The 27,850-nt window shown below is 65.2% G+C and overlaps 1 protein-coding gene across 1 annotated transcript; it reads left to right on the top strand.

The window, feature by feature from the left end:
* Positions 1–50: 50 nt before the first annotated feature.
* On the top strand, positions 51–27,560 carry FANCG (FA complementation group G). Its single transcript, XM_075932826.1, has 14 exons — positions 51–250; positions 756–846; positions 1,302–1,433; positions 2,130–2,323; positions 3,792–3,945; positions 5,898–6,028; positions 6,738–6,884; positions 7,763–7,923; positions 8,091–8,157; positions 8,741–9,081; positions 9,735–9,775; positions 10,623–10,790; positions 11,563–11,695; positions 22,208–27,560. Exons 1-14 carry the CDS (start codon positions 98–100, stop codon positions 22,317–22,319), a joined length of 2,025 nt encoding a protein of 674 aa, XP_075788941.1. The 5' UTR covers positions 51–97; the 3' UTR covers positions 22,320–27,560.
* Positions 27,561–27,850: the final 290 nt, after the last annotated feature.

Below are 27,850 nucleotides of genomic sequence, written 5' to 3'. Positions count from 1 at the left end.
CAACCGCCGCTTCCGCCCGCCGCGGCCAATCGCCGCCGCCGTCCCCACGCGCCGGCGCCAATGGGCGGCGAGGGGGCGGGGCCGGGCCGAGGGGGCGATGGCGCAGCGGCTCCAGCCCCGCGGCCGGGCGCGTCCCGCCGAGCGCAGCCGGCCCCGCGCCAGCAAGAGAGCCCGGCGCGAGCCCCCCCCCGGCGCCGGCTGCCTGCGCGCCTGGACCGAGGAGAACGACGGGCTGGCCGGGAGCTGGCGGGTAGGCGGGGCGGGGGGGCTGAGGTGGGAGGTTGTGGGGGGGCCGGGAGCGACAGGGCGGGGGGGCCGGGGCCGGGGGGGGGGAGGCCGGGGGGGGCTGGGTGCGACAGGGCGGGGGGGCCGGGGCCGGAGGGGGGGGGGCCGGGGAGGGGCTGGGTGCGACAGGGCGGGGGGGCCGGAGGGGGGGAGGCCGGGGGGGCTGGGTGCGACAGGGCGGGGGGGCCGGAGGGGGGGAGGCCGGGGGGGCTGGGTGCGACAGGGCGGGGGGGCCGGGGCCGGAGGGGGGGAGGCCGGGGGGGCTGGGTGCGACAGGGCGGGGGGGCCGGAGGGGGGGAGGCCGGGGGGGCTGGGTGCGACAGGGCGGGGGGGCCGGAGGGGGGGAGGCCGGGGGGGCTGGGTGCGACAGGGCGGGGGGGCCGGGGCCGGAGGGGGGGAGGCCGGGGGGGCTGGGTGCGACAGGGCGGGGGGCTGTGGGTCGAGCCCCCCTTGACAGCCCCCCCTTGCAGGCCGGTCGCTCCTCGGGGCCCGGCCGAGCGGCGCAGCAGGGAGCCCGGCGCTGCCGACTCGCCTTCGACTCGCTGCTGCGCAAGATCCAAGGTAGGGCGGGGCGGGGGGTGAATCGCGGGGGGGGGCCCTGTGGCTCGGCCTGCCCCGTCCCCCCTCCCCCGGGGCGTGTGTGGGAGCCCGCCCGTCACGGAAGCGTTCCCCGCCGGGCCTGGGGGGCGGCAGCGCAGGGGGCTCCTGGACCGGAGATAAACCCGCTGTCCCGGGTCACTCCCCCCCCCCCCCCACAGCCGGAGGGGTGCGACGCCCCCGCGAGCCCAAACACTTGGAGGGTCAAACACCCGAGTCCCCAACGTGTTGGGAGGAAACTGAGGCACGGGCCTGGCAGCCTGCTGCTTCCAGATGTGGGAGACACTGGTTCCCCCTGCCTGCGGCCGTTCCCTGTTGTGGGGCTGTACCCGCGCGGGGCCTTGGGTAGGGATTGCTGTCTGTGCAGACTCCGCTGGGCACGCATCCAACTCCCCTCTTGTGCTCGTCTCTAACTGCAGGGCTGCCAGCCGCGCTCCCCAGCCTCTCTCTGGAGCTCACTGTGCTCTACAACTCCCTGCTCTTCGCCATCAGTGAGTCTGATGGCCTCGTGGAGGGAGAAGCTGAGCGAATCAGCCATGGGCTCATTAGAGGTAAGGAAAATGCCCCATGTGGCTGAGTGGCAAGGTCAGGAGGCTGGCTGGAGCAAGGCCGGAGGGGGTGATGGCTAAGGCGGGTGATTTCCCTGTGCCTGACGTGAATGGCACTGGCAGCTGTCTGAGGCTAGGGGGGAGTGAAGGTGGCAGCTGCAGTGCTCTCCGAGTGTAGGAGTCTGGGGACCTGGGGCTTCAAAGGGAGCAGCAAAGCTTTATTAACACCGAGTGCCACAAAGCGCCCAGTGTAAAGGCGCGTTGCTCGTTTGTGTGCAGCAACTTGGGGTTGAGGGAACCGGGAGAAACGAGCGGCGATTCGGGGAGGGAGACACACGGCGTTCCAGTGTGGCCTCTCTGGGCAGACCCGCGTTTAGTAGGAGTTGGCAAAACTACACTTGTGGCTTTGACGTTGGGCTGGGGTACAGTCGAACCTCCAACAGTGTAACCGAAGCACCCTTCAGTCCCTCCTCTGCTTGGGAGAGCTCTGGTTCCCCTCTGCTCTTGGGGTTCTCCTCTGGACTGTAGCAGGTCGGCAGTTCTCCTAGAGCCAGGGGAGCTTGCCTGGTCCCTTGCGCCATGGCCATGCCTGGTCCCTTCCCAAGGCAAGGCCTCTCTTGCGCTAAGGTGCTGTCACGTCCTGGGATGGAATCTCTTGCTGAGCAGACTGACGTGTACCCTGTGGCTGTTCTCTTCTAGTTCTGGAGGCTTGTGGGGTGTCTGGGCAGGATCTCAGCACAGAGGAGCTCTGGCAGAAAGTGCTGCAGGATGTGACCACGGAAGAGCTGTGCGTGCCTCTGCATCGACTGGGTGCTCTGCAGGGGGCGGTGTGGCTGGCAGCGAACTGCCTGGGGAGCGTCACTGGTCTCTTCCGGCTCCTGAGTGACCCCAAGGTAAGGCTGGGTGGCCTCTCCAGGTGCTTGTACTGCACCTGCCCCAGAGAGCCGGGGTCTAGCCGTGGGCTGGTGTATGGAAGATTTCCTGTTGTGCTGTAGGTTGCTCTCCTCTCCTGTTCTAAACTGCCTGCTTGCCTATTGCTGCTAACTCCCACCCCCCGTGGGGCCAGAGGCTGCTCTAATTGGAGGCAGAGGATTCCATTCTGACTCTTGCAGGCATCCCTTTGCGCCCGGGAGCATGAATCTGGTTACCACGTCATTCCTACAAGCTGGCTGGGTGTGTGCTCCCCGCTCTGGGACACGCCAGGCCTGCTTGTCGATTTTCAGCTTGTTCCTGTGGTATGGCCAAGGGGGTCTGAGAGTGCTTCCCTGCAGGCTTCAGTTAACGGCCACAGGTCTGACAGCCCCAGATTGGGATCAACGTTTGTCGTAAAACACTGTCAACAAAAGCCCGTCAGGGCACTCCCCGGTCAGCATGCATTCTCGCCCTGACGCTCCAACTTTCAGGGTGCACAAAATGGCTCTGAGAGCTGCTATTTGCTCTGGGCTTGTAACACCCAGAGCAGTCGGGTTCCTGGCAGGGTTGCCAAACACACTGCAAGGGATGCTCATGCGCAGAGCTGCAGCTTCTGAAGCGCGTGAGTTGCTGACCATGAGTCAGCAGTAACGGTTTCCTGCTGCTTGGAGAGGCAGCAGGGGGCTGGTCTTTCAGCAGAGGGGCTGTGTTGGCCGGGGTGAGCTGGGGAGTCCAGCAGGCGTGTGCCTGCGCAGCTTGTGGGATGAGGGATCTGGCCCCGGGATCCTCGGGTGTTCTGAATGGGTTGCACATGGATGCTGTGTGCCAGGGGCAGCATTGGAACATACGGAACTCATCCAGGCAATGAGGCAGGATGCCACGCTCTTGGGACCATGGGTCCGATCTACTGCCAGGGAAGGTGGGAAGCCCTTGGCTGCAGGCCAGAGGGAGGCTGCTGTGGGGCAGGGTCTGGGCACAGGGAGCTCACAGTCTGAAGCACAAGGGGGCAGTCTTTTTGGCTCCTCTGGCTGTATGGCAGGCCATGAACGTGTGGCTGGAGCAGGAGGTTGGGGGGCAGGCTCTGGCCAGGTGCTACTCGCTTCTGGCTGACGGGGCAGCAACTGAAGGCAGGCTCCCTGCCTCTGCTGCCGTGATCCTATGCTGCTCCTGGATGTGTCCAGCATGCCCGGCCGCAGCTCCTGAGGGTGGCTTCGTGTACTGCTCTTACTTGTAGGCACTTCCCCCTGCAGATGCCTTTGGCCACAGTTCCCCATTCCCGGCCAATGGGAGCTGTGGGGCTGGTGCCTGTCCTGGCAGGCTGGGTGCAGGCTGTGGGCTGTCCCTTGCCTAGCCTGGTCTAAAGGCTCAGGAGGCCCAATGCAGTCCCTTTCTCGGGGCTCTCCAGTGTCCAGTAGCCCAGCGATGATCTCTGCCCTGTGCCTTTTACAGGGCCCGGAGCCTTCTGCCCATGGCGATGAGAACGAGCTCCTTGCGCTCCTCAAGGCATGGAGTGTGCCGGTCGAGGAGGACGCCTCGCCCCTCGTGGTGCAGAGCATCAAGGACTTGAAAGAGATCCTGTGGACCTCGGCTGCCTTCCTGCAAGGTATGCTTAGAGAGTACCTTGCCCAGCCCCGCGGCGCTGCTGCGCCTCCCCTTCCAGTGCCAACCGCCCCCTGGCAGCCGGGCGCGGGGCGGAGTGCCCCGCCGGCCTCCTGCCCCGCCGGCCTCCTGCCCCGCCGGCCTCCTGCCCTGCCGGCTCTTGGTGGCGTTCGAGTTGAAGAATCAAGCCAGGATCTTCTCAGGTGTCCCTGGAACGTCTCCGCTTTGATTTCTGGCTCAGCCCTGCCTGGCGGCCCAGACCGAGCTCTGCCTGGGGTTGGCGTTGTGGCTGGAACGCTCCCGGGTGGCTGTGCCCCCAGAGGAGAGGGAACTGGGCGGCAGCCTTGGGCAGGAGGGACCCCCTGTGGGAGGGGCTGAGTGCAGACATGGGGCACAAGAAATAAGTGGCCCGGACGCAAGTGGAGCCTTTCCATTAGTGCCTGAGGGGGGTCGGACACTAGCTCCTTGATGGCTCTGTCGAGCCCAGCACGGCCCAGCTGACCCTGCCTGCCTGCTCCCAGGGCATGTCGGCAAAGGCGCTGCAGGGGAATGGACAATCCTGCTGGGTTCGGTCTCTGCCTGCCAGCGAGCCTGGCTCTTGGCATCCCTCATGGCAGTGGCTGGGAGGTCCCCGTGGCCTGTGCGTGGTGCAGTGGGGGTCAGGGGAGCTGGCAGGCGGGTGTAAGGCAGGCGGGGCCGCGCTGAAGCAGCAGCGCTGGGTGGGGCAGAGGGGCAGGGCGTGTGGGGGCCGTTGCAGGCATTGGGATGGCAGAGGGGCAGGGCGTGTGGGGGCCGTTGCAGGCATTGGGATGGCAGAGGGGCAGGGCGTGTGGGGGCCGTTGCAGGCATTGGGATGGCAGAGGGGCAGGGCGTGTGGGGGCCGTTGCAGGCATTGGGATGGCAGAGGGGCAGGGCGTGTGGGGGCCGTTCCAGGCATTGGGATGGCAGAGGGACAGGGCGTGTGGGGGCCGTTGCAGGCATTGGGATGGCAGAGGGGCAGGGCGTGTGGGGGCCGTTCCAGGCATTGGGATGGCAGAGGGACAGGGCGTGTGGGGGCCGTTCCAGGCATTGGGATGGCAGAGGGGCAGGGCGTGTGGGGGCCGTTCCAGGCATTGGGATGGCAGAGGGACAGGGCGTGTGGGGGCCGTTCCAGGCATTGGGATGGCAGAGGGGCAGGGCGTGTGGGGGCCGTTGCAGGCATTGGGATGGCAGAGGGGCAGGGCGTGTGGGGGCCGTTCCAGGCATTGGGATGGCAGAGGGGCAGGGCGTGTGGGGGCCGTTGCAGGCATTGGGATGGCAGAGGGGCAGGGCGTGTGGGGGCCGTTGCAGGCATTGGGATGGCAGAGGGGCAGGGCGTGTGGGGGCCGTTCCAGGCATTGGGATGGCAGAGGGGCAGGGCGTGTGGGGGCCGTTCCAGGCATTGGGATGGCAGAGGGGCAGGGCGTGTGGGGGCCGTTGCAGGCATTGGGATGGCAGAGGGGCAGGGCGTGTGGGGGCCGTTGCAGGCATTGGGATGGCAGAGGGGCAGGGCGTGTGGGGGCCGTTGCAGGCATTGGGATGGCAGAGGGGCAGGGCGTGTGGGGGCCGTTGCAGGCATTGGGATGGCAGAGGGGCAGGGCGTGTGGGGGCCGTTGCAGGCATTGGGATGGCAGATGGGCAGGGCGTGTGGGGGCCGTTGCAGGCATTGGGATGGCAGAGGGGCAGGGCGTGTGGGGGCCGTTGCAGGCATTGGGATGGCAGAGGGGCAGGGCGTGTGGGGGCCGTTGCAGGCATTGGGATGGCAGAGGGGCAGGGCGTGTGGGGGCCGTTGCAGGCATTGGGATGGCAGAGGGGCAGGGGATGTGGGGGCCGTTGCAGGCATTGGGATGGCAGAGGGGCAGGGCGTGTGGGGGCCGTTCCAGGCATTGGGATGGCAGAGGGGCAGGGCGGAGTGAACCTCTCGCCTGCGTGTGCCAGGTCTGCAGGGCCTGGAGGCTGGCAATCTCCCTGCAGCCCTCTCCCTGCTCCAAGCTGCTGCATCCGGCTTCTGCTCCAAGAGGGTCCTGGCCCAGATCTACACCTGCCTCGGCCGCTGCACTCAGCAGATGGTAAGCTGGGGCCTGATCCTCCAGCAGGGCTTGGGAGGGTGCCGGGCCGGGGCCCGAGGTGTGCCTGTGCAGGCTGGCAGAGGTGGGAGGAGACTGGGCGCATACAAACACTTAGGGGATCGGATGCCTGCGACGGAGTGGGAGCGTGCGGGGCTGGGGCTGTGCTGTCCGGGGCCTGGGAAGCAGAGTGGCACAGCGGGGCAGGGAGGGAGGCCCACAGCCATAGGGCAGCGTGGGAGCTTTCTGAGACGTGCTGAGCAGCAGTGAGGCCTGCGAGCCAAGCCCAGAGGCAGCGGTGGGGCTGGAGGGGAGGGGAGGGCAGAGCAGAGCTGGCATGTGACTTTGGAGAGTCTGCCGCTTCCTACCCCAGATCCATCCCAGAGGGCTGTTGCTGTGCTTGGTGGGGGCATGGACTGGCCCTCACCGTGTCCTGACCTGGCAGCTGCCACTGGGATAGGGAGGTGGGGGCAGAGGGAGGAGTTGCTGGGCCAGCGAGGGATGTGTCCTAGATGGCAGGTGTGGCTGAAACGACACTGCCAGGTGCCTGGACTTTGCTTTCCAGCCCCAGGGGGTGCTGGCTGCCCTGGGCCTCTGATTCCTCTGCCCCAGTCTTAGGGGGCAGTGATCCAGTTCCCTGGGAAGTTCTTGGTCAGGTGCTAGCCGCGTGCCGAGAGCAGCGACTGTGCTGACTGTCTCCCCTCCCACCCAGGGCAAGCCTCAGACCGCCCTGCAGCACTTGAAGCAGGCGCTGCAGGTGGATTTCCAGTGCGTCTCGGCCCTGTCCCAGGCCGCGCTGGTGTACCGCCAGCTGGGGGAGACGGATGCCGAGCTGGAGGCCCTGACTCTGCTGTACAAGGTTTGTCTGTTCCCCAGGTGAGGGGTCACAAGCTGTGATGTCCTCCAGCACCCTCCACCGCCAGCCAGATTGACCTCTCCCCCTGCGGTGGGGTGGGGTCGGTCTGGGGGCTAAAGCCCATTGGAGGTCGCTCCTGGCCGGGCCCCCAGCACCCCGTTGCTGGATGCACCCAGCTCAGCAGATGGGTAATCGAGGGTGGGGCTGTTTGACCAGCTGCGGGAGCCAGGTCCATTCTGCCCAGTGTGAGCAGGAAGCTGGTTGATAGTGTGTCAGTGTAGGGCCCTGCCCCGGGGGGTTCCCTGGCACTGGTCTCAGCTTAGTGCACTGTTCATTTTGCGCCCCCATGTTCTTAAAGTGCCCCTTTGGGACTGAAGATAGCTTCCCCCTAGCCCCTGACAGCAGAGAACAGGGCCGGCTGGGCCCTCGGCGGGCAGAAACTGCTCGGGACCACTGACCTTCAGGGCGCTCTGCTCTGGGTGGCTGTTAGATTCCCCGACACGGCAGTTAGCCTGGGTCCTCTCCACACTGCCGGGCTCGGCTCGGTCTCCGGCCCGTGGCGGCTGCATGCAGGGAGAGGGAGGCTGACAGGGTGCGGAGGAGTTAGACTCATGGAGGTTCGCTCCATCGATGACTTAGCCGGCTGGGCAGGGATGGTCCCTGGCCTCCGTGTCAGTCTGGGAATGGGGGATGGCTCCCTGTTCTGTTCGCTCCCTCTGGGGCACCGGGCACTGGCTGCTGTGGGCTCAGGACCTGAGCTGGATGGGCCTTTGCTCTGACCCAGCCTGGCCGCTCTGAGTGAGCGCAGAGGCTGGGACGTCTGTGGGGTGGCTCAGTGCCCGCGGGGATCTCCCATGGGGTCTGTTCCTCCCCCCGCGCAGGCTCTGGAAACCCCCGCTCAGGAGGCTATCACCATCAACCCCTGCTTGCTGATCCGAACGGAGCTCCTCGTTCACTCCCCGGCGCTGGCGTCTCTGCTCAGCCGCAGCCACCCCACGGAAGTGAAGTACCTGCTGGCGCAGCGATGCCTCCAGGCGGGCAGGTACGGCTCCCTCCCTCGCGTGCTGCGGGTAGAGCCATTTCCCGGCACCTCGGGGGTGACGGAGCAGCCCACACGGGAACCAGTGCCCCAGGCAAGAGTCAGTCCCTGTCAGTCCTGGGTCCTCTGGCTGCTGCCCCGGCGACACCTCACGTCTCTCTCTGCCGCAGGATGGCCGAGGCCGTGGAGCATTACCTGGATCTGCTGGCTCTGCTGCAGGAGGGGCCGCAGCAGCAGGTAGGAGTCCACGTGGGGCCTTGCAGTGCTTGGCTTCCCATCCTGGGACTGGGCAGGGCAGCTCCCTCCGTCGCTCCCCGAACTCTGCAGGGGCGGAGCCCTCGCCTCTCCAGCCCATGCTGCATGGAGCGAGGGGGCAGAGTGCAGGCTAGCGGCCTGGCCCAGGGTTCGAGAGCGGGGGGCGGGGGGAAAGCTCACTACACCGTAGCTGGCCCTCGTGTTTTCCAGCCAGTCTCTGGCTTTGGGCCTCTTCTGTGAGACACCCCGAGGCTGCTCCCCCACACGGCAGCTGAGCGCTCGGCACCCCTCGGGTCTGCCCCTCGGCCCTGTCCAGGCACTTCCCGTGGGAGAGCTGCCCCCCGGGCTGTGCCCCACATCTCAGCTGGCTTCGGAAGCCCCTGCACAGGGCCTCTGCAGCCTGCAGCCCTTGCTCCTAATTCAGCCTGCGGAGCGGCTGCTACCGGGCCCCGCAAGGTGCCCCCCAAGGTCAGGGTGACGCGCCCTGCCCCCCAGGTCACACTACGCGTGCTGGGGCTCTGTGGAGCGCGGGCTCTGAGGGCGACGCTGGGGTTCTCCCTGCCAGGTGCCCCTGCATGGCCGGTCGGCTCTGCCCAGGATCCCGGAGGTGTTCCTGGAAGCGGCGTCCGCCCTGGAGCAGCTGGAGCGGCACAAGGACGCCATAGCCGTGTGCGAGGAGATCATCACTCGAACGGAGGACCTGATCCCGGAGACGCTGCGCATCGAGCTGAACGCCAGCGCGGGAGGGGAGGCGCCAGGCAGGGCGGGCTCCCCGTCGCTTGGCATCCCAGCCCAGCAGCGGGAGACCCTGCGCTGCATCGTGTGGCGGGCGGCTGCCTACCTGCACCAGGGCCAGGCTTGGACCAGGCTGGGGGACAGCAAGGAGGCCATCACGCAGTTTACCAGGTGACACGCGGGGGGTGCCTGCTGCAGCCAGCCAGGGCGCTTGGCTGGCACGAAGCGCAGCAGGAAAGTAAAGGGGTAGTCGACTATCGGGTAGTCGACTAGTCACTTCCCCTCCCCCCAGCACGGGGGAGAAGGAGAGGGGCAGTTCAGTGGCAGCTGCCCAGAGCCCGGGCTCAGCTGCTCCATGTGGCGCTGCTGCTTTGAATGCTGCAGGGAACCTGGCCTCCGGCTCCTCGCGCCATTTCAAAGCGACAGTGCCGCGTGGAGCCTGGGCTCTGCTGCGGAGGCCCCGCTGACCTCGGGCTCCATGCAGCTCGGCTGCTTTGAAATGCCCGTGAGCCCCGCTGGGGTTCTGGTCCGTTTCCAGGGCGGAAGGCGGACGTGCTTACCGAGCAGTCCATGGAAACTCCGCCAACTGCGGAAACTAGCAACCTAATCGCTGCTAACATCCCTACAACGGAGCAGCTTGCGCCCTGGCCTGGGGCGTGCTGCCTCCCCCACCTGGAGCGGCGACGCGCTGCTATTGGCTGGGGGGCGGGGGGCCCCCACACACTGGCTCTGGGGCTCAGCTGTGGCCCTCTGCTGCCAGGGGGCTTCGGTGCGACGTCGCCGATGGGAAATGGCGTTGGAATGACTTGGGCCGTTCCCTTTAGGTGCCTTCACGTCCTCCTGAGAGTCCAGCTGGTGAGCACAGGTACAGTACAGCCTGGTGGGGGCAGAGGGCGGGGGGCTCTGGATGTGGGGAGAGCCGGGCTAGCGCTCCGCAGCACTGGGGTGGTTACAGCGGGCTCCCGGCCCAGCCCCCGCCCTTGCAGGGAAGCCTGTCCCCAGCACTGAGCTGTGGGCAGATCCTGGCCCATGGGGCGGGGGAAATCCAGCTCTGCTCTGTCGCTCTCCCCCCACTTGCTGATGCCAGGCAGCCGCCCTGCCCTGAGGAGAGGGGAGAATCCGGCTCTGGGGACAGACCTGGGCTTGGCCGGGAAGTGGCTTTTCCAGGAGAGCTCGCGGGTGTCAGAGAACGGGGCTTGGCCGCCCCCGCCGCCGTTGGATCTGTGCGGGGAGGGGAGCTGCTCTCAGGCCGGCGGAACCCTTCCTTCCAAGGCTGATGAGCAGCTTTTGCTGGGGAGTCCGCTCTGCCCCCTCTGCCGCAAGGGGGGGGCCCTCCCGGGAGCCAGTCTTGTCCTGCCCATAGAGCCGAGGGGCAGCTTCTCGCCTTGCAGAGCCTCTTGGCCCAGGGGGAGGAGTCTCAGGCGCCCAAACCTCTGGCCGTCACTAAGCCACAGCCGATCCCGCACAGGACTGGTCCCTCTTTGCCCTGCGTGTGGCCTGGCCTGGCCTTCCCTTCAGGGAGGTCCCGCCCAGTGTGACAGGCCTCCGTGGGGCCCCTCGTGCCCGTAAGAGCCCCACAGGAAACGTCACGTTGCAGGGTTTGGCTGGGGCTGGGAGCCAGCGCCCCCGCAGAGCTCCGGGGGAGGGGAGTTGGTGCTGCCAGCCTGGCAGGGTGCAGCGCTCAGCCCCATGGGGCGTTCTTTCCGTGGCAGCCAGCCTCCGTAGCTGGGAGGAGACGCCGGAGGACGCCCTGCCCGAGGCCAAGGTGCTGCAGAAGATCCGGCTGCTGGCGCTCCTTGGACGAGGCTCCCAGTTCCAGGGGCTGGGCCGGGACAAAGAAGCGCTGATGAATTTCCAGCACAGCTTGCAAGTTTGCCCAGGTACCAGAGGCTGGTATTGCTGGGGGGGGGGGGGGGGGGGGCTCTGTAGTCAGAGCCCAGGCTGCTTTGCTCCCTCGGGTGGGGGGGGAAGAAGCCCGTTCTGGGGGACACCTAGCCCCGAGGGGCTGGCAGACGGCAGGGCGAACCAGCGGCCCCGCTGCGGGAGCAACACAGGGATCCCATGCAACCCAGGCCCCTCGAGGAGCCAATGCTAGCCCATGGGAATCCCAGCTTGGAGAGCCCTTGTCCTTGTCTCTGGGCCCAGCCACGAGTCTCCCCTGGGAGCAGCCTGTATGCCCTGCTCTTCTGGCCCTCCTGCAGGCTGCGTGCCTGTCCCTGGGAGCAGGCACCGCTTGTGAGGGGAGGTGCCATGTGCGGGGGGGAGCCCGTGGCCTACGGTGGCTGGGCACCGAGGGGCCAGGAAGCCAGGCCACTCTGGAGGAGCAGGTAACCCGAGGAGCCTGGCCGAGTCTTGTGATGCTTTCCCCGGGGACCGTGGAGCTGGGCTGACCATCCCCAGGTTCTTGCTCAGCTGCTGGGCCATCAAGCAAGGTTGGGCCGGGCCGGGCTGAGTTCAGCAGAGGCCCTCGGTGCCTGCGGCGAGCTGCCCTTGTGAAAGGTGCAGGCCTGCCGGCCGTGGGGAGGAACTTGGGGCAGCAGCGCCCCTGCCCCTGTTCTCCTCACTCTGCCGCCTCGCCTGACTCAGGACCCCCCCGAGCCGCCTCTGATGCACACGGTGCCCAGTGCCGGCTGAGCTCCCTCTGCGTTGCAGGTGACCCTGCTGCCACCTCTCACCTGCTGCAAGTGCTCTGGAAGCTGAACCGACGGCAGGAAGCAGCTGCTCTCTGGCAGAAGCTCCACACGGACGCTGCCCCGGCGGATGGACAGCAGGATGCCCTGGGGAGGTGTGTGGGGCGCGTGGTGGCTGGGGGAGTAGGAGAGCGAGCGCCAGGGCAGGCAGGTCGAGGTAACCCCAGGGCTCTGAGGCAGGGATGTAGAATGAAAGGGGGCGGGCGGGCTGGGGTGCCTCCCTTCCACCACCACGGGCAGGGACTGCTCCAGTTCGGCCCCGTCGGCAGGGGCCCAGACGACCAGAGCAGCCCCCTGCCCTCTGGCAGGCAGGAAACTGCTCCAGGTCCCCCCACTTAGCCAGAACCAGTGGGCACCACCTGCTAAGGGGGCTGCTGCCAGTTAACCTTTCACACCCCTACAGTGTGGTGGCGCACTACGCAGCTTGTGTAGACCAAGACTTGGCCTGTCTGGGCTACCCCTGCTCATGAGCCCGCCAGCCCTGGCAGGGCCTGGGAGCTGAGCCCCCTACACCACATGGGGGGCAGACACATCCTAGCCAGAGCCCATGCAGGCAACGGGCTGTGTCCAGCTCTGACTTGGAGCAGTGCCGGCGCAGGCGGCTTCGAGCCATCACCTCAGCACGTGCCCCCGGCCTCCGTTGTTACTGCCCGACTGAGCCACCCTGGGGAGCCAGGTGTTACTGCACAGAATTCTGTTACACTCTGGGGGCACCCGCCTATGCCCACTTCCTAGGGCTCACAGCGCAAGGCACCTGGCTCCGCTCGCTGGGCTCCCGGCAACCCCCCACTCCCTGTGACTCAGGGCTTAACTTTATGGGCTTTCTTACCAGGGAAAGAGTCTTGCACAGTAACGTCCTACGTGCTCACTGTCTGTGTCCAGGATCAGGTCCATCCGGGGGACTCCGGTCTGCGCGGTGCCACTGGCACAGGGCTGGGGTCTGGCAGCTCTCATGTTGGAGCTGTGTCCTGGGGTTGGTTCCCAAAGAACTTTCTTTGGGACCCTGTTTTATAGAGTGACACTTGATCCTGCCTTAACCCGACCATAGCCAGTTACTTAATGACAATGTTACTAACCAGTCGTACTGCAACAGGATTTCCGAACCACTCCGACCCCAGCAGCTTCATTGATTTACACCGAGCAAAATGAGTTCTGTAGTCGGCAGAAATGTATTTAACGTGGGCAGCAAGCAACGAACCAGACCGAGAACAGACCGACAAACGCGGCTGTGGGAGCCGTAACCACAGGACTATAGGGCAGGCTGGTGAAGCTGTCTTTAACCATCTTCTGATACAAAAACTTGGTCCTGTGGCACCTTAGACTAACAAACCTATCCTAGAATCACAGGGCTGGAAGAGACCTCAGAAGGTCAAGTCCAGCCCCCAGCCCAAGGCAGGACCAATCCCAACTAAATCAACCCAGCCAGGCTTTGTCAAGCCGAGACTTAACTAGTAGTGTGAGCTTCTGTGGGCACAGCCCATCTAGCAGCACTGGGGATGGCGGCGCCTTTAGGTCGGGGTCCCCTTAACAGCCTGGTATTACATCGTGGTGACATCATTCAGAGGGGAGGGGGCGACTTCCTGCTTCTCAGCTGGCAGTCAGGGTGGATTTCCTGCAGCCAGAGCCTGGACTTGATCCCCATGTGACTGATCTCCACGCTGGGCTAGCGTGGCACCTGCTGCTTTCCTGGCTCCCTGCCCTGTTGGAAGCCAGCCGGCAAGTTCGGGAGGGCATGCCTGCGGCAGAGGGGAGGAGCTGGCGTGGAGCCCCGCAGGCGGGTCCAGTGTGGAACAGGGTGGGGCTTGACAGCGAGATGGCAATGCCCTCCCTGCTGTAGCCAGCTGCGTTTCCAGGGGCAGCCCAGCGATGGCAGGCCCGGTTCTGGGCAGAAAGGGCCTCGGTAAATTGGAGCGTGTCCTTCTCTGGCTCCTCTCTGCTCCCCAGAGCTGGGACATGCACCGCGTAGCAAGACTCGTGAAGCTAGGCAGGAGGGCTCCCAAGGGGAGGGCGGAGGGGACTGGCTCAGTCGACGCAGGGGGCCAGGTGGGCTAGTGGGCACTGCAGTCTCGCCGAGGCGGCGCCCATGGCTGGTCGTGGGAGCTCGGCACGCTCGCCTGGAGAAATGTCCCGTATTTCAAACAGGGAGGGATGTGCCTCCTGGAACAGGTCAGCAGCCTTTCCCGAGTGGTGTGCCAAGATCTAACCTCCTGCCCTGGGCAGCCGCGCCACTCCCAGGAGGGGGGAGGGGCTCTCTCCACCGTGTGCCCCCTTGCTGTCCTGCCCTGGGCTTTGCTACCCCTTTTCCTGTGGGGAGGAGAGCAGCACCTGCACATGTTTCTCCCCACTTGGGTGCAGGATCTGGGTGGGAGGTGGGGGCAGGAGCAGGCTGAGAGCAGGGTGTCTGACCGGGGGGAGGGGGAGGGGGCAGGAGCAGGCTGAGAGCAGGGTGTCTGACCGGGGGGAGGGGGCAGGAGCAGGCTGAGAGCAGGGTGTCTGACTAGGGGGAGGGGGGGAGGAGCAGGCTGAGAGCAGGGTGTCTGACTAGGGGAAGGAGGGAGGGAGGAGCAGGCTGAGAGCAGGGTGTCTGACTAGGGGGAGGGGGGCAGGAGCAGGCTGAGAGCAGGGTGTCTGACTAGGGGGAGGGGAGCAGGCTGAGAGCAGGGTGTCTGACTAGGGGGAGGAGGCAGGAGCAGGCTGAGAGCAGGGTGTCTGACCAGGGGGAGGGGGGCAGGAGCAGGCTGAGAGCAGGGTGTCTGACTAGGGGGAGGAGGCAGGAGCAGGCTGTGAGCAGGGTGTCTGACTAGGGGGAGGGAGGCAGGAGCAGGCTGAGAGCAGGGTGTCTGACTAGGGGGAGGGGGGCAGGAGCAGGCTGTGAGCAGGGTGTCTGACTAGGGGAGGGAGGCAGGAGCAGGCTGTGAGCAGGGTGTCTGACTAGGGGAGGGAGGCAGGAGCAGGCTGTGAGCAGGGTGTCTGACTAGGGGAGGGAGGCAGGAGCAGGCTGAGAGCAGGGTGTCTGACTAGGGGGAGGAGGCAGGAGCAGGCTGAGAGCAGGGTGTCTGACTAGGGGGAGGGGGGCAGGAGCAGGCTGAGAGCAGGGTGTCTGACTAGGGGGAGGGAGGGAGGAGCAGGCTGAGAGCAGGGTGTCTGACTAGGGGGAGGGAGGCAGGAGCAGGCTGTGAGCAGGGTGTCTGACTAGGGGGAGGGAGGCAGGAGCAGGCTGAGAGCAGGGTGTCTGACTAGGGGGAGGGAGGCAGGAGCAGGCTGTGAGCAGGGTGTCTGACTAGGGGGAGGGGGGCAGGAGCAGGCTGTGAGCAGGGTGTCTGACTAGGGGGAGGGAGGGAGGAGCAGGCTGAGAGCAGGGTGTCTGACTAGGGGAGGGAGGCAGGAGCAGGCTGTGAGCAGGGTGTCTGACTAGGGGGAGGGAAGGAGGAGCAGGCTGAGAGCAGGGTGTCTGACTAGGGGGAGGGAGGCAGGAGCAGGCTGAGAGCAGGGTGTCTGACTAGGGGGAGGAGGCAGGAGCAGGCTGAGAGTAGGGTGTCTGACTAGGGGGAGGGAGGCAGGAGCAGGCTGTGAGCAGGGTGTCTGACTAGGGGGAGGGAGGCAGGAGCAGGCTGAGAGCAGGGTGTCTGACTAGGGGGAGGGAGGCAGGAGCAGGCTGTGAGCAGGGTGTCTGACTAGGGGGAGGGGGGCAGGAGCAGGCTGTGAGCAGGGTGTCTGACTAGGGGGAGGGAGGGAGGAGCAGGCTGAGAGCAGGGTGTCTGACTAGGGGGAGGGAGGGAGGAGCAGGCTGAGAGCAGGGTGTCTGACTAGGGGGAGGGAGGCAGGAGCAGGCTGTGAGCAGGGTGTCTGACTGGGGGGGGGCAGGAGCAGGCTGAGAGCAGGGTGTCTGACTAGGGGGAGGGGAGCAGGAGCAGGCTGAGAGCAGGGTGTCTGACTAGGGGGAGGGAGGGAGGAGCAGGCTGAGAGCAGGGTGTCTGACTAGGGGGAGGGAGGGAGGAGCAGGCTGAGAGCAGGGTGTCTGACTAGGGGGAGGGAGGGAGGAGCAGGCTGTGAGCAGGGTGTCTGACTAGGGGGAGGGAGGCAGGAGCAGGCTGAGAGCAGGGTGTCTGACTAGGGGGAGGGAGGGAGGAGCAGGCTGAGAGCAGGGTGTCTGACTAGGGGGAGGGAGGGAGGAGCAGGCTGAGAGCAGGGTGTCTGACTAGGGGGAGGGAGGGAGGAGCAGGCTGTGAGCAGGGTGTCTGACTAGGGGGAGGGAGGGAGGAGCAGGCTGAGAGCAGGGTGTCTGACTAGGGGGAGGGAGGGAGGAGCAGGCTGAGAGCAGGGTGTCTGACTAGGGGGAGGGAGGGAGGAGCAGGCTGAGAGCAGGGTGTCTGACTAGGGGGAGGGAGGGAGGAGCAGGCTGAGAGCAGGGTGTCTGACTAGGGGGAGGGAGGGAGGAGCAGGCTGAGAGCAGGGTGTCTGACTAGGGGAGGGGGGCAGGAGCAGGCTGTGAGCAGGGTGTCTGACTAGGGGGAGGGAGGGAGGAGCAGGCTGTGAGCAGGGTGTCTGACTAGGGGGAGGGAGGGAGGAGCAGGCTGAGAGCAGGGTGTCTGACTAGGGGGAGGGAGGGAGGAGCAGGCTGAGAGCAGGGTGTCTGACTAGGGGGAGGGAGGGAGGAGCAGGCTGAGAGCAGGGTGTCTGACTAGGGGGAGGGAGGGAGGAGCAGGCTGTGAGCAGGGTGTCTGACTAGGGGGAGGGAGGCAGGAGCAGGCTGTGAGCAGGGTGTCTGACTAGGGGGAGGGAGGGAGGAGCAGGCTGAGAGCAGGGTGTCTGACTAGGGGGAGGGAGGGAGGAGCAGGCTGAGAGCAGGGTGTCTGACTAGGGGGAGGGAGGCAGGAGCAGGCTGAGAGCAGGGTGTCTGACTAGGGGAGGGGGGCAGGAGCAGGCTGTGAGCAGGGTGTCTGACTAGGGGGAGGGAGGGAGGAGCAGGCTGAGAGCAGGGTGTCTGACTAGGGGGAGGGGGGCAGGAGCAGGCTGTGAGCAGGGTGTCTGACTAGGGGGAGGGAGGCAGGAGCAGGCTGAGAGCAGGGTGTCTGACTAGGGGGAGGGGGGCAGGAGCAGGCTGAGAGCAGGGTGTCTGACTAGGGGGAGGGGGGCAGGAGCAGGCTGAGAGCAGGGTGTCTGACTAGGGGGAGGAGGCAGGAGCAGAGTGTCTGACTAGGGGAGGGGGGCAGGAGCAGGCTGTGAGCAGGGTGTCTGACTAGGGGAGGGGGGCAGGAGCAGGCTGTGAGCAGGGTGTCTGACTAGGGGAGGGGGGCAGGAGCAGGCTGAGAGCAGGGTGTCTGACTAGGGGGAGGGAGGGAGGAGCAGGCTGAGAGCAGGGTGTCTGACTAGGGGGAGGGAGGGAGGAGCAGGCTGAGAGCAGGGTGTCTGACTAGGGGGAGGGAGGCAGGAGCAGGCTGAGAGCAGGGTGTCTGACTAGGGGGAGGGAGGGAGGAGCAGGCTGAGAGCAGGGTGTCTGACTAGAGGGAGGGGGGCAGGAGCAGGCTGAGAGCAGGGTGTCTGACTAGGGGGAGGGAGGGAGGAGCAGGCGGTGAGCAGGGTGTCTGACTAGGGGGAGGGAGGCAGGAGCAGGCTGAGAGCAGGGTGTCTGACTAGGGGGAGGGAGGGAGGAGCAGGCTGAGAGCAGGGTGTCTGACTAGGGGGAGGGAGGCAGGAGCAGGCTGAGAGCAGGGTGTCTGACTAGGGGGAGGGAGGCAGGAGCAGGCTGAGAGCAGGGTGTCTGACTAGGGGGAGGGGGGCAGGAGCAGGCTGTGAGCAGGGTGTCTGACTAGGGGGAGGGAGGCAGGAGCAGGCTGAGAGCAGGGTGTCTGACTAGGGGGAGGGAGGGAGGAGCAGGCTGAGAGCAGGGTGTCTGACTAGGGGGAGGGAAGGAGGAGCAGGCTGAGAGCAGGGTGTCTGACTAGGGGGAGGGAGGCAGGAGCAGGCTGAGAGCAGGGTGTCTGACTAGGGGGAGGGAAGGAGGAGCAGGCTGTGAGCAGGGTGTCTGACTAGGGGGAGGGAGGCAGGAGCAGGCTGAGAGCAGGGTGTCTGACTAGGGGGAGGGAGGGAGGAGCAGGCTGTGAGCAGGGTGTCTGACTAGGGGGAGGGAGGCAGGAGCAGGCTGAGAGCAGGGTGTCTGACTAGGGGGAGGGGGGCAGGAGCAGGCTGAGAGCAGGGTGTCTGACTAGGGGGAGGGAGGCAGGAGCAGGCTGAGAGCAGGGTGTCTGACTAAGGGGAGGGGGGCAGGAGCAGGCTGAGAGCAGGGTGTCTGACTAGGGGGAGGGAGGCAGGAGCAGGCTGAGAGCAGGGTGTCTGACTAGGGGGAGGAGGCAGGAGCAGGCTGTGAGCAGGGTGTCTGACTAGGGGGAGGGGGGCAGGAGCAGGCTGTGAGCAGGGTGTCTGACTAGGGGGAGGGAGGCAGGAGCAGGCTGAGAGCAGGGTGTCTGACTAGGGGGAGGAGGCAGGAGCAGAGTGTCTGACTAGGGGAGGGGGGCAGGAGCAGGCTGTGAGCAGGGTGTCTGACTAGGGGAGGGGGGCAGGAGCAGGCTGTGAGCAGGGTGTCTGACTAGGGGAGGGGGGCAGGAGCAGGCTGAGAGCAGGGTGTCTGACTAGGGGGAGGGAGGGAGGAGCAGGCTGAGAGCAGGGTGTCTGACTAGGGGGAGGGAGGCAGGAGCAGGCTGAGAGCAGGGTGTCTGACTAGGGGGAGGGAGGGAGGAGCAGGCTGAGAGCAGGGTGTCTGACTAGAGGGAGGGGGGCAGGAGCAGGCTGAGAGCAGGGTGTCTGACTAGGGGGAGGGAGGGAGGAGCAGGCGGTGAGCAGGGTGTCTGACTAGGGGGAGGGAGGCAGGAGCAGGCTGAGAGCAGGGTGTCTGACTAGGGGGAGGGAGGGAGGAGCAGGCTGAGAGCAGGGTGTCTGACTAGGGGGAGGGAGGCAGGAGCAGGCTGAGAGCAGGGTGTCTGACTAGGGGGAGGGAGGCAGGAGCAGGCTGAGAGCAGGGTGTCTGACTAGGGGGAGGGAAGGAGGAGCAGGCTGAGAGCAGGGTGTCTGACTAGGGGGAGGGAGGCAGGAGCAGGCTGAGAGCAGGGTGTCTGACTAGGGGGAGGGAAGGAGGAGCAGGCTGTGAGCAGGGTGTCTGACTAGGGGGAGGGAGAGAGGAGCAGGCTGTGAGCAGGGTGTCTGACTAGGGGGAGGGAGAGAGGAGCAGGCTGTGAGCAGGGTGTCTGACTAGGGGGAGGGAGGCAGGAGCAGGCTGAGAGCAGGGTGTCTGACTAGGGGGAGGGGGGCAGGAGCAGGCTGAGAGCAGGGTGTCTGACTAGGGGGAGGGAGGCAGGAGCAGGCTGTGAGCAGGGTGTCTGACTAAGGGGAGGGGGGCAGGAGCAGGCTGAGAGCAGGGTGTCTGACTAGGGGGAGGGAGGCAGGAGCAGGCTGAGAGCAGGGTGTCTGACTAGGGGGAGGAGGCAGGAGCAGGCTGAGAGCAGGGTGTCTGACTAGGGGGAGGGGGGCAGGAGCAGGCTGTGAGCAGGGTGTCTGACTAGGGGGAGGGAGGCAGGAGCAGGCTGAGAGCAGGGTGTCTGACTAGGGGGAGGGAGGCAGGAGCAGGGTGTCTGACTAGGGGGAGGGAGGCAGGAGCAGGCTGAGAGCAGGGTGTCTGACTAGGGGGAGGGGGGCAGGAGCAGGCTGAGAGCAGGGTGTCTGACTAGGGGGAGGGAGGCACGAGCAGGCTGAGAGCAGGGTGTCTGACTAGGGGAGGGAGGGAGGAGCAGGCTGTGAGCAGGGTGTCTGACTAGGGGGAGGGAGGCAGGAGCAGGCTGAGAGCAGGGTGTCTGACTAGGGGAGGGGGGGCAGGAGCAGGCTGAGAGCAGGGTGTCTGACTAGGGGAGGGGGGCAGGAGCAGGCTGTGAGCAGGGTGTCTGACTAGGGGGAGGGGGGCAGGAGCAGGCTGAGAGCAGGGTGTCTGACCGGGGGGGGGGGGGGCAGGAGCAGGGTGTCTGACCGGGGGAGGAGGCAGGAGCAGGCTGAGAGCAGGGTGTCTGACTAGGGGGAGGGAGGCAGGAGCAGGCTGAGAGCAGGGTGTCTGACTAGGGGGAGGGAGGCAGGAGCAGGCTGAGAGCAGGGTGTCTGACTAGGGGGAGGAGGCAGGAGCAGGCTGAGAGCAGGGTGTCTGACTAGGGGGAGGGGGCCAGGAGCAGGCTGAGAGCAGGGTGTCTGACTAGGGGGAGGGAGGGAGGAGCAGGCTGAGAGCAGGGTGTCTGACTAGGGGGAGGGAGGGAGGAGCAGGCTGTGAGCAGGGTGTCTGACTAGGGGAGGGAGGGAGGAGCATGCTGTGAGCAGGGTGTCTGACTAGGGGGAGGGGGGCAGGAGCAGGCTGAGAGCAGGGTGTCTGACTAGGGGAGGGGGGCAGGAGCAGGCTGAGAGCAGGGTGTCTGACTAGGGGGAGGGAGGCAGGAGCAGGCTGAGAGCAGGGTGTCTGACTAGGGGGAGGGAGGGAGGAGCAGGCTGTGAGCAGGGTGTCTGACTAGGGGGAGGGAGGCAGGAGCAGGCTGAGAGCAGGGTGTCTGACTAGGGGGAGGGAGGCAGGAGCAGGCTGAGAGCAGGGTGTCTGACTAGGGGGAGGGAGGCAGGAGCAGGGTGTCTGACTAGGGGGAGGGAGGCAGGAGCAGGCTGAGAGCAGGGTGTCTGACTAGGGGGAGGGGGGCAGGAGCAGGCTGAGAGCAGGGTGTCTGACTAGGGGGAGGGAGGCAGGAGCAGGCTGAGAGCAGGGTGTCTGACTAGGGGGAGGGAGGCAGGAGCAGGCTGAGAGCAGGGTGTCTGACTAGGGGGAGGGAGGCAGGAGGAGGCTGAGAGCAGGGTGTCTGACTAGGGGGAGGGGGGCAGGAGCAGGCTGAGAGCAGGGTGTCTGACTAGGGGGAGGGAGGCAGGAGGAGGCTGAGAGCAGGGTGTCTGACTAGGGGGAGGGAGGCAGGAGCAGGCTGAGAGCAGGGTGTCTGACTAGGGGGAGGGAGGCAGGAGCAGGCTGAGAGCAGGGTGTCTGACTAGGGGAAGGAGGGGGGGAGGAGCAGGCTGAGAGCAGGGTGTCTGACTAGGGGGAGGGAGGCAGGAGCAGGCTGAGAGCAGGGTGTCTGACTAGGGGGAGGGAGGCAGGAGCAGGCTGAGAGCAGGGTGTCTGACTAGGGGGAGGGAGGGAGGAGCAGGCTGAGAGCAGGGTGTCTGACTATGGGGAGGGAGGCAGGAGCAGGCTGAGAGCAGGGTGTCTGACTAGAGGGAGGGAGGCAGGAGCAGGCTGTGAGCAGGGTGTCTGACTAGGGGAGGGGGGCAGGAGCAGGCTGTGAGCAGGGTGTCTGACTAGGGGGAGGGGGGCAGGAGCAGGCTGTGAGCAGGGTTTCTGACCGGGGGGGGGGGCAGGAGCAGGGTGTCTGACCGGGGGAGGAGGCAGGAGCAGGCTGTGAGCAGGGGGTGGGGGAGGAGGCAGAGTCTGGGCAGAACTTTTTTCCCCAGTGTCTGTAACAGGGTTTATTTATTGTAACAGTCGCTCCCATGTGGCAGCCAGATGCTGTAAGTCAATGGCCCCTGGGCCGAGTGTGGAACGGAGGCCTCGCCAGGAGCACGGCGGGCAGGTCTGGGCTGGCTGGCCAGGATCCAGCCTGCTGGCACCTGGGTGAACTCCAGCAGCCCCAGGGGCGCTCTGGCCGGTGCGAGTGCCCGGTCGCACGGGTGGCACAAGGCGGGAGCGGAGCAGCAGGGACAGGGCCATGGCTGCAGCGGGTCCTTCGCGGGCAAGACGGCGGCCGGGTCTGCTTTTGCCCCCCGCTGCTCTCGGGCTCCCTGTGCCGGGCGTGGTTCCTGCTGCTCCACTGGCCGGGTTCTGGGCAACGGAGCAGCGGGAAGAGCCGGCAGGCAGCACGCTGTGCGCTGCTTAGTTCCTCCAGCCGGGGGGGGGAGCGTGTGCGCACCGAGCGCTCGTGGCTCCGGTTTTCTTCTCCAATTGCCCAGCGAGGCTCAGGGCTCTCTGCTCCCCTGCGGGCCCCGGCACATCATCTTGTGTACTGCCCGTGCCGGCCCATCCTGTAACCGACTCCCGAGGGTGTTGGCCCGAGGCATTCTCTGGCCTGGGCTGTGCCGCACGGTGCCTGTCTTCTGGCCTTGGACTCTCTGCATGGTGTGCCCCCCAGCCTGTGCAGCCTTGCCTCCCCTGTGCTGGCCTGCCTGCCTGCTGCTGAACCTCGTTAATCACCCCGCCAGCCAAGCTGTGGCTGCCGGGTGGGGGCTGGGATTTGAGCATGTTCAACCAGCACCATGACTCTGGCGTGGACATGGCCTGTGTTGCAGCCCTGGCTGGGGGGATGCAGGGTGGGATGTGGCCAGAATTCCCCCCGGCCTGGCCCGTAAGGGGAGCTGAAGCTGCCGCAGCGTGTGGGATGCACCTGGTGCCCTTCTCTGGAGGCAGCTTAGCCTGGATTTGGGGGGGAGGGGGTGACAGTGCCTGGGGCAGGCTTCTGAAGCGGTGGCGCTGTCCCTGCGTGGGCGCTCAGGGTGATCCGCTGCCCCCGTGCCCCTCGCTTCCTAACCTGCGCCCTCGTCTCTTCCAGGCCCTACCCCCTGTACCTGGCGTCCTGCCTAAAGCAGGTGAACAGGCCACACGACGAAGCTCTTGCTAAGGATCTGCAGGACTATGTGAGGACCAGTGGCCAGGATCCCTAGAGCCGGCCCTGTCCCACTCCCCACAGTCACACAGCTGCTAACATTTCCTGCCCTGCAGCGGGGCGGCCTTCTGCTCTGATGGCTTTTCCTGGACTCGGAATGGCCCTGGGGCAGAAGAACTCTTCCTAGCCAAGGCACTGAAGCACCAAGCAGCTATTTTTCTAATAAAAAGGACATGGGAGTAGCCTAAGCCCGGCATGTTCGGCTTAGGGGCGCTCGAACTGTACGTCTGCCACGGGGTGCCCCTGGCGCTGTGCCCTCTGACCGTGCGGAGGGGCTGCCTGCCTGCCAGCCGCCGGAGACCAGGTGCGTTTCAGCATGTCGTCGCCCAGTGGAGCCAGTGCCGGCTGTAGTTCCAACGCCTGTTCCCCGCTGGTGGTTACGCTCCTATGACCTGGAGCTGGAGCTGGCTCTCAACGCAGGCACCCGCGCTGCCTTCTGGTCTGAGCCGAAGCAGCTTCCCCTGGGGGCAGGTCTCATGGTGGAGCGAGCGGGTTCTCCCATGGGACTGGCCCAGCGGCTGTGGTCACTCCTGGAGCGGGGAGGCCAGAGCTGTGCTAACTAGAGGGAACTGCTCAGCTACGGCTCAGCTCCTCTCCTGGGGAGAGGAGGCATCAGCCCTGGCTGCTCTGGGGGGCTGTGAGGGAGGCAGGGCGGAGTCTGGCATGGAGGCCGGCTCAGCTCCATGTGTAGGGCTGTGCGTGGGATGGGCTGCCCTTCAGTGTGAGGTGGGGTGTTACCAGGGCTTGGCTGGCCGGTCTGCAGCGAGCCTGGGGCTGGGCACAGTTCTGGGAAGCAATGGGAGGGGGTCACTGCCCAAGCCTCGAAGGAAGGGGGTGAGACCCCCCCCGGGCAGGGGCTGCCCTCGGGGGAACCCTTCATAGAGTGAATGGAGTTGCTCCCTTCCCCACACTCCCCTAAATCGAGGTGCCCCGGGCCCTGTTCCCCTTCCCTGCACATCGGGTGGGACTGGGGAGACGCCTAATCCCCAGGACCTCCCCTGTGTCCGTTTCAGCCCTTTGCTGTCGCGGGGCCGTTTCCCGTGCGTGAGGACGGCTGCAGGCTCCGGCAGGTTAAATGTTCCTCGCCTGTAAATATTTTGCTTCTCTGCCAAAGAACAAAAGAGCGGGGGGCTGGACAGCTGAGAGTCGGTTCTGAGGAGATCCAGCCTCGGGGAGGTTGAACGCGCCCCCTGAAGCACTGATGGAGCCAGCCGCCCTCAGCAGCGGGACCTGCAGCGGAGGGGAGGGCACCGAAGGGCGATGGAAGGACGTAGGGTCTCACCCAGGCCCTGGGAGTGGGTGGTGCGCTCTGCCCAGAGCTTGGGCAGATTCAGAGTGATAGGGCCAAGCAGGCAGGCTCCTGTCCCCAGGACACCTGATGCTGCAGGGAGAGCCAGGGCTGGCTCGGTGGGGACAGCTCAGCCTGGCTCATGAGCCCTGCCTGGGGAGGGTCCTTGCAGCACAGATGGGGGCTCCAGGGGGTCCCTGCCTGGGGAGGGTCCTTGCGGCACAGATGGGGGCTCCAGGGGGTCCCTGCCTGGGGAGGGTTCTCGCGGCACAGATGGGGGCTCCAGGGGGTCCCTGCCTGGGGGGCTGTTAGAGGTTCCAAGGCCAGCAGGGACCCTGTGGCCGTGGGGTCTGACCCACGTATCACGCCCTTCGGCCTGCCCTGAATGAAGTAGCTGCTGTTTGAACCAGAGCAGACCTCCTAGAGCGTCCCAGCTTCCCTTGAGCCGAGAACACTCCTAGCCTGGAGAAGTGTCTCCAGGGGTTCATTGCCGTCACGTTTGACTTCCTAGTCCCAGGCTGATTCTGGCTGAGCAGCCCATGTGCACAGGCTGGGCACTGCCACCTTACCGGGCCTGCCTTCAGCTCCCACTGCCCCCTCCCCCCGAGGCTGGGTCTGCTGGGGGCCTCCCTGCTGCCAAGTTTCCCTCGGAACAGCTCCTCCGAGCCAGCCTGGCCAGGGGGTGCCACTGTCACGCCTGGGGGCTGTGCCCCTCTGGGGTATGGTGCAGCTGGGCCAGGGTTTAGAGCAGCTGCTTATCTGATAGTTCTCCCCCCCCTCCCCCATGACTCTCTGATAGAGGCAGCAAAGGGGGGAGGAGAAGGGGTTCTTCAAAGCGGCAGCACCATACGGAGCCTGTAGCGGGGCTCTGTGCGACGCTGCCCCTTTGAAACGCTGCCTTGGCATTTCAAAGCAGGACTACAAGGAGCTGACCCCATTTCACACGGCACTGCTGCTTTGAAACATCGCCGCAACGTTTCAAAGGGGCAGCACCTCATGGAGCCTGGGGTCAGCTCTGTGTGGCGCGCTGCATTGCAACGCCAAGGCAGCGTTTCAAAGGGGCAGCACCTCATGGAGCCTGGGGTCAGCTCTGTGCGGCGCGCTGCATTGCAACGCCAAGGCAGCGTTTCAAAGGGGCAGCACCGCACAGCTGATCCCGGGCTCGTCTGTGTGGTGCTGTCCTTTTGAAACACCAGCTCGGCGTTTCAAAGCAGCAGCGCCGCATGGAGCCCAGGGTCAGCAGGGGACTCGGTCCCATGAGGGCGTTTCTGCTTTGAAACACACAAGAGCCCTTGCTGGGGCCCAGCATTCCTCCTTCGAAAGGTCCCAGGGCCCCGGCGGGGACCCAGCACGGGTTCTTGTACACTTCAAAGGGGGACTGTGGAAGTGCCTCTCGACTAGTCTAATTCCATCGACAACTTGACTAGTCAATTAACTGCAATTTCACATCCCTAGTTGCAGTGGGGGAGGTCTAGGGTGGAGAGTAGGAAAAACTCTTTCCCTAGGAGGGTGGGGAAGCGCTGGGCTGGGTTCCCGAGGGAGGGGGTGGAATCTCCATCCCTAGAGGTGGTTAAGACCTGGCCTGCCCAAGTCCTGGCTGGGATGGTGGCGTTGGGGTTGGCCCTGATTTGGGCAGGGGGCTGGACTCGATGCCTCCCGAGGTCTCTCTCAAGCCTCCTCTTCTCTGAGGCTGATGGGCAGGAGCGGGCGTGGTGCTGTTATGGGGGGTTCACACACATGGGGCTTTTGAAGCGTGTCTTGCTGCTGCTGACTTTGGGGGGGAGGGGGCGTGTTAGCCGTCCGATTGCTCTGATGCGGTGGAACGCGCGTGTCCGGCTGGGCGCTGACGGGAGATGCTGCTGTGTAGCGCGCGGGCTCCCGTCTGTCGAGGCTGCCTCCTGCTGTTCCTGCCCCTGCCAGAGCTGCACTTCTTGCTGCCGCAGATACAGGCTAGGAGCTGGTGCCTGAGAGACCTGAAGCCATGGGGTTGGCCTGGGGCATGAGGCCAGTGTGTGGGGGAGGACCACAGGGCTTGGCTGGTGGATTCCCAGGATGCCACATGGGGGCATTAAGGATGCTCTGGCTGTGGGGGGCATGGCTGGCAGATCAGCCCCAGGGCGTGGGGTAGGGTTAGGGCTAGGGTGGGAGGAGGGGCGGGCTGGGGTCCTGGCTGAGCAGGGACTGAGGTGAAGGGAAGTGAGAGGGGGGTGTTGAGCTGTGGCAAAGGGGGAGCTGGTGTCAGGGATACCAGCCCAGCGCTGGCCCTCCCCTCAGCATGACTCATCTTGGGCACATGGCTGGGCCTTCTCTTGCCTGGGCATGTCCCTCACTCCCCTTGAAATTCCCCTTCCTGGGGGCTGGTGGGGCATGAGCAGGGCTTGGGCCGTGCTGTCGGGGTGCGCAGGCGCTGGGCAGTATGGGGTGTGGCTGAGATCGGGGTCCTCCCGCCAGCAGGAAAGTAGCACAGCCGCCCCTCCCCCAGTGCAGGCCTGGGCCCATGCACCCCATGCCCGAGAGTAGAATTCCTGCTCTCCCTGTCCGACTGTCTGCCCCACAGCCAGCTTCATGCTACAGGCAGAGCAGCTGGTGCACAAACGCACTGTGCCCCCCCTTGCCCTCCAGGAACAATGTGGTTCGTGTGCAACAACGAATCCACGGCCTCGACCCAGCCAGTCCCCTCTCGTGGGGCCAGTGTCCTCGCAGCCTCCCGTTCACCCTGCCCAATAGCAAAGTCCAGGTGACTGCTCCTCCAGCCCCAGGGTCAGAGCGGAGGGGGCTGTGCTGATGAATACAGCGCTGGAGGAGGTGTGTTATAGTGAGCCTGAGTCATTCCAGTGGGTCCCATCTCCTGGCTGCTTCGGCCCCAGAGACAGCCCGTACCTGGTTTGGCTGGGAAGGGCTCACTCACCGGCTGGAGAGCTGGGCCTGCTGGGGAGATGAGAGCAGGTCTGGGGGGGAGAGCTGCTGTTCTTTGAGGGAGGAGGCTGGTGGAGGATGGGTAGATCTCCCAGCACCCTGCTGCATGCAGGGCTGGGCCAAAAGTCCTTTTTTGGAGGAGGCGGACGTGGCGCTCACAGCCGGCCCGGAAGAGAAGCTGTCATTTGTGTGCCACGGGGCCTGACGGAAGGAACAGCCGGCTGGGAACTGTGAGGTGCACTGGCTGCACAGGCGACTTGTGGCAGGGCTTTTACTGGGGCTGGGAGAGGAACAGAGCCAAGCCCCCAAGCCCGCACAGACCAGCTGTGGTGTTGCAGTCCGTGACGGGATTGCCCTGGGCCAGCACCTTCCCTGCACTGTGTCCTGGTTTCCCCTGCCACTGGCCAGCCAGGAGCTGGTGATGCCAGTGATGTGCCCTGGCTCAGGGAGCTGCAGCAGCAAGGGCAGAGTGACGGCCTTTCCCAGGCGGGGCTTGGCAGTAACAGCAGGAGAGGCACAGGGTATGCTACACACATTCACTGGCACAGCTGCGCCAGCCCGGGGGTGAAGAGGTGTGAGCCATCACAATGTAGCGGTGCTGGCAAAGGACCTCGTGCCAGTGCCAAGGTCAAATATTAGTTGCAGGCTTGTAGTTTCTGCTAATCCTAATCCGAGGGGAGAGAAGAGCCAACCAATTGTGAGCTCAAAAGAAAACCAAGTGGATGGAGACCTTGAGTTTGGATGCCCTTAATCTAGCAGCTTCTATGGCTATGGTTAGTAGGAATGTTTTGTTGATGAGTAGTTGATTGAATTAGGAAAAGTGATGACCCAAAGGGCATCACTATGAGCTACGTGTTTTGTAAAAATTAGTTACAAAATCCTTAGCTAATACTGTGGTGGGGAAGCAACCGGCCATTGCTAACCTGCTGCTAATTACTTGATCTCATCTCAGATTGTAAGTAATTTGGGATGTTCTAAATCTATTGCTTATGTCTGTGTGTGCTGAAATCTAATAAATAGTAGTTTTAGATAAGAGCATGCTTACTTGTATTAATTTTTTGTCAGCCAGAGGCACTGTGTTCCCACGGATTGATTCCTGACATTGCTGCGTGAAATAGTTAAGTTGCCACTGCTTTGGGTTCTGAAAACTCTGGGTTACACACCTGGACTGTGTCTAGACTGGTCAGTTTTTCCGGAAAATCAGCCGCTTTTCCGGAAAAACTTGCCAGCTGTCTACACTGGCTGCTTGAATTTCCGCAAAAGCACTGACTTCCTACTGTAAGAAATCAGTGCTTCTTGCGGAAATACTATGCTGCTCCCGTTCG

The sequence above is a fragment of the Pelodiscus sinensis genome, chromosome 6 (assembly GCF_049634645.1).
Source record: "Pelodiscus sinensis isolate JC-2024 chromosome 6, ASM4963464v1, whole genome shotgun sequence".
In the NCBI taxonomy this organism is placed as follows: Eukaryota; Metazoa; Chordata; order Testudines; family Trionychidae; genus Pelodiscus; species Pelodiscus sinensis.
Note: the sequence above shows the minus strand (reverse complement) of the source record. Positions and strands in the feature narration are given on the sequence as shown.

Bases quoted from the DNA above. Each gene is read 5' to 3' on its own strand.
- FANCG (XM_075932826.1), top strand. From the start codon at position 98: ATGGCGCAGCGGCTCCAGCCCCGCGGCCGGGCGCGTCCCGCCGAGCGC. The intron at 1,434-2,129 runs GTAAGGAAAATG...GTTCTCTTCTAG, and splicing joins CAGCCATGGGCTCATTAGAG to TTCTGGAGGCTTGTGGGGTG. The intron at 3,946-5,897 runs GTATGCTTAGAG...TGCGTGTGCCAG, and splicing joins CTCGGCTGCCTTCCTGCAAG to GTCTGCAGGGCCTGGAGGCT.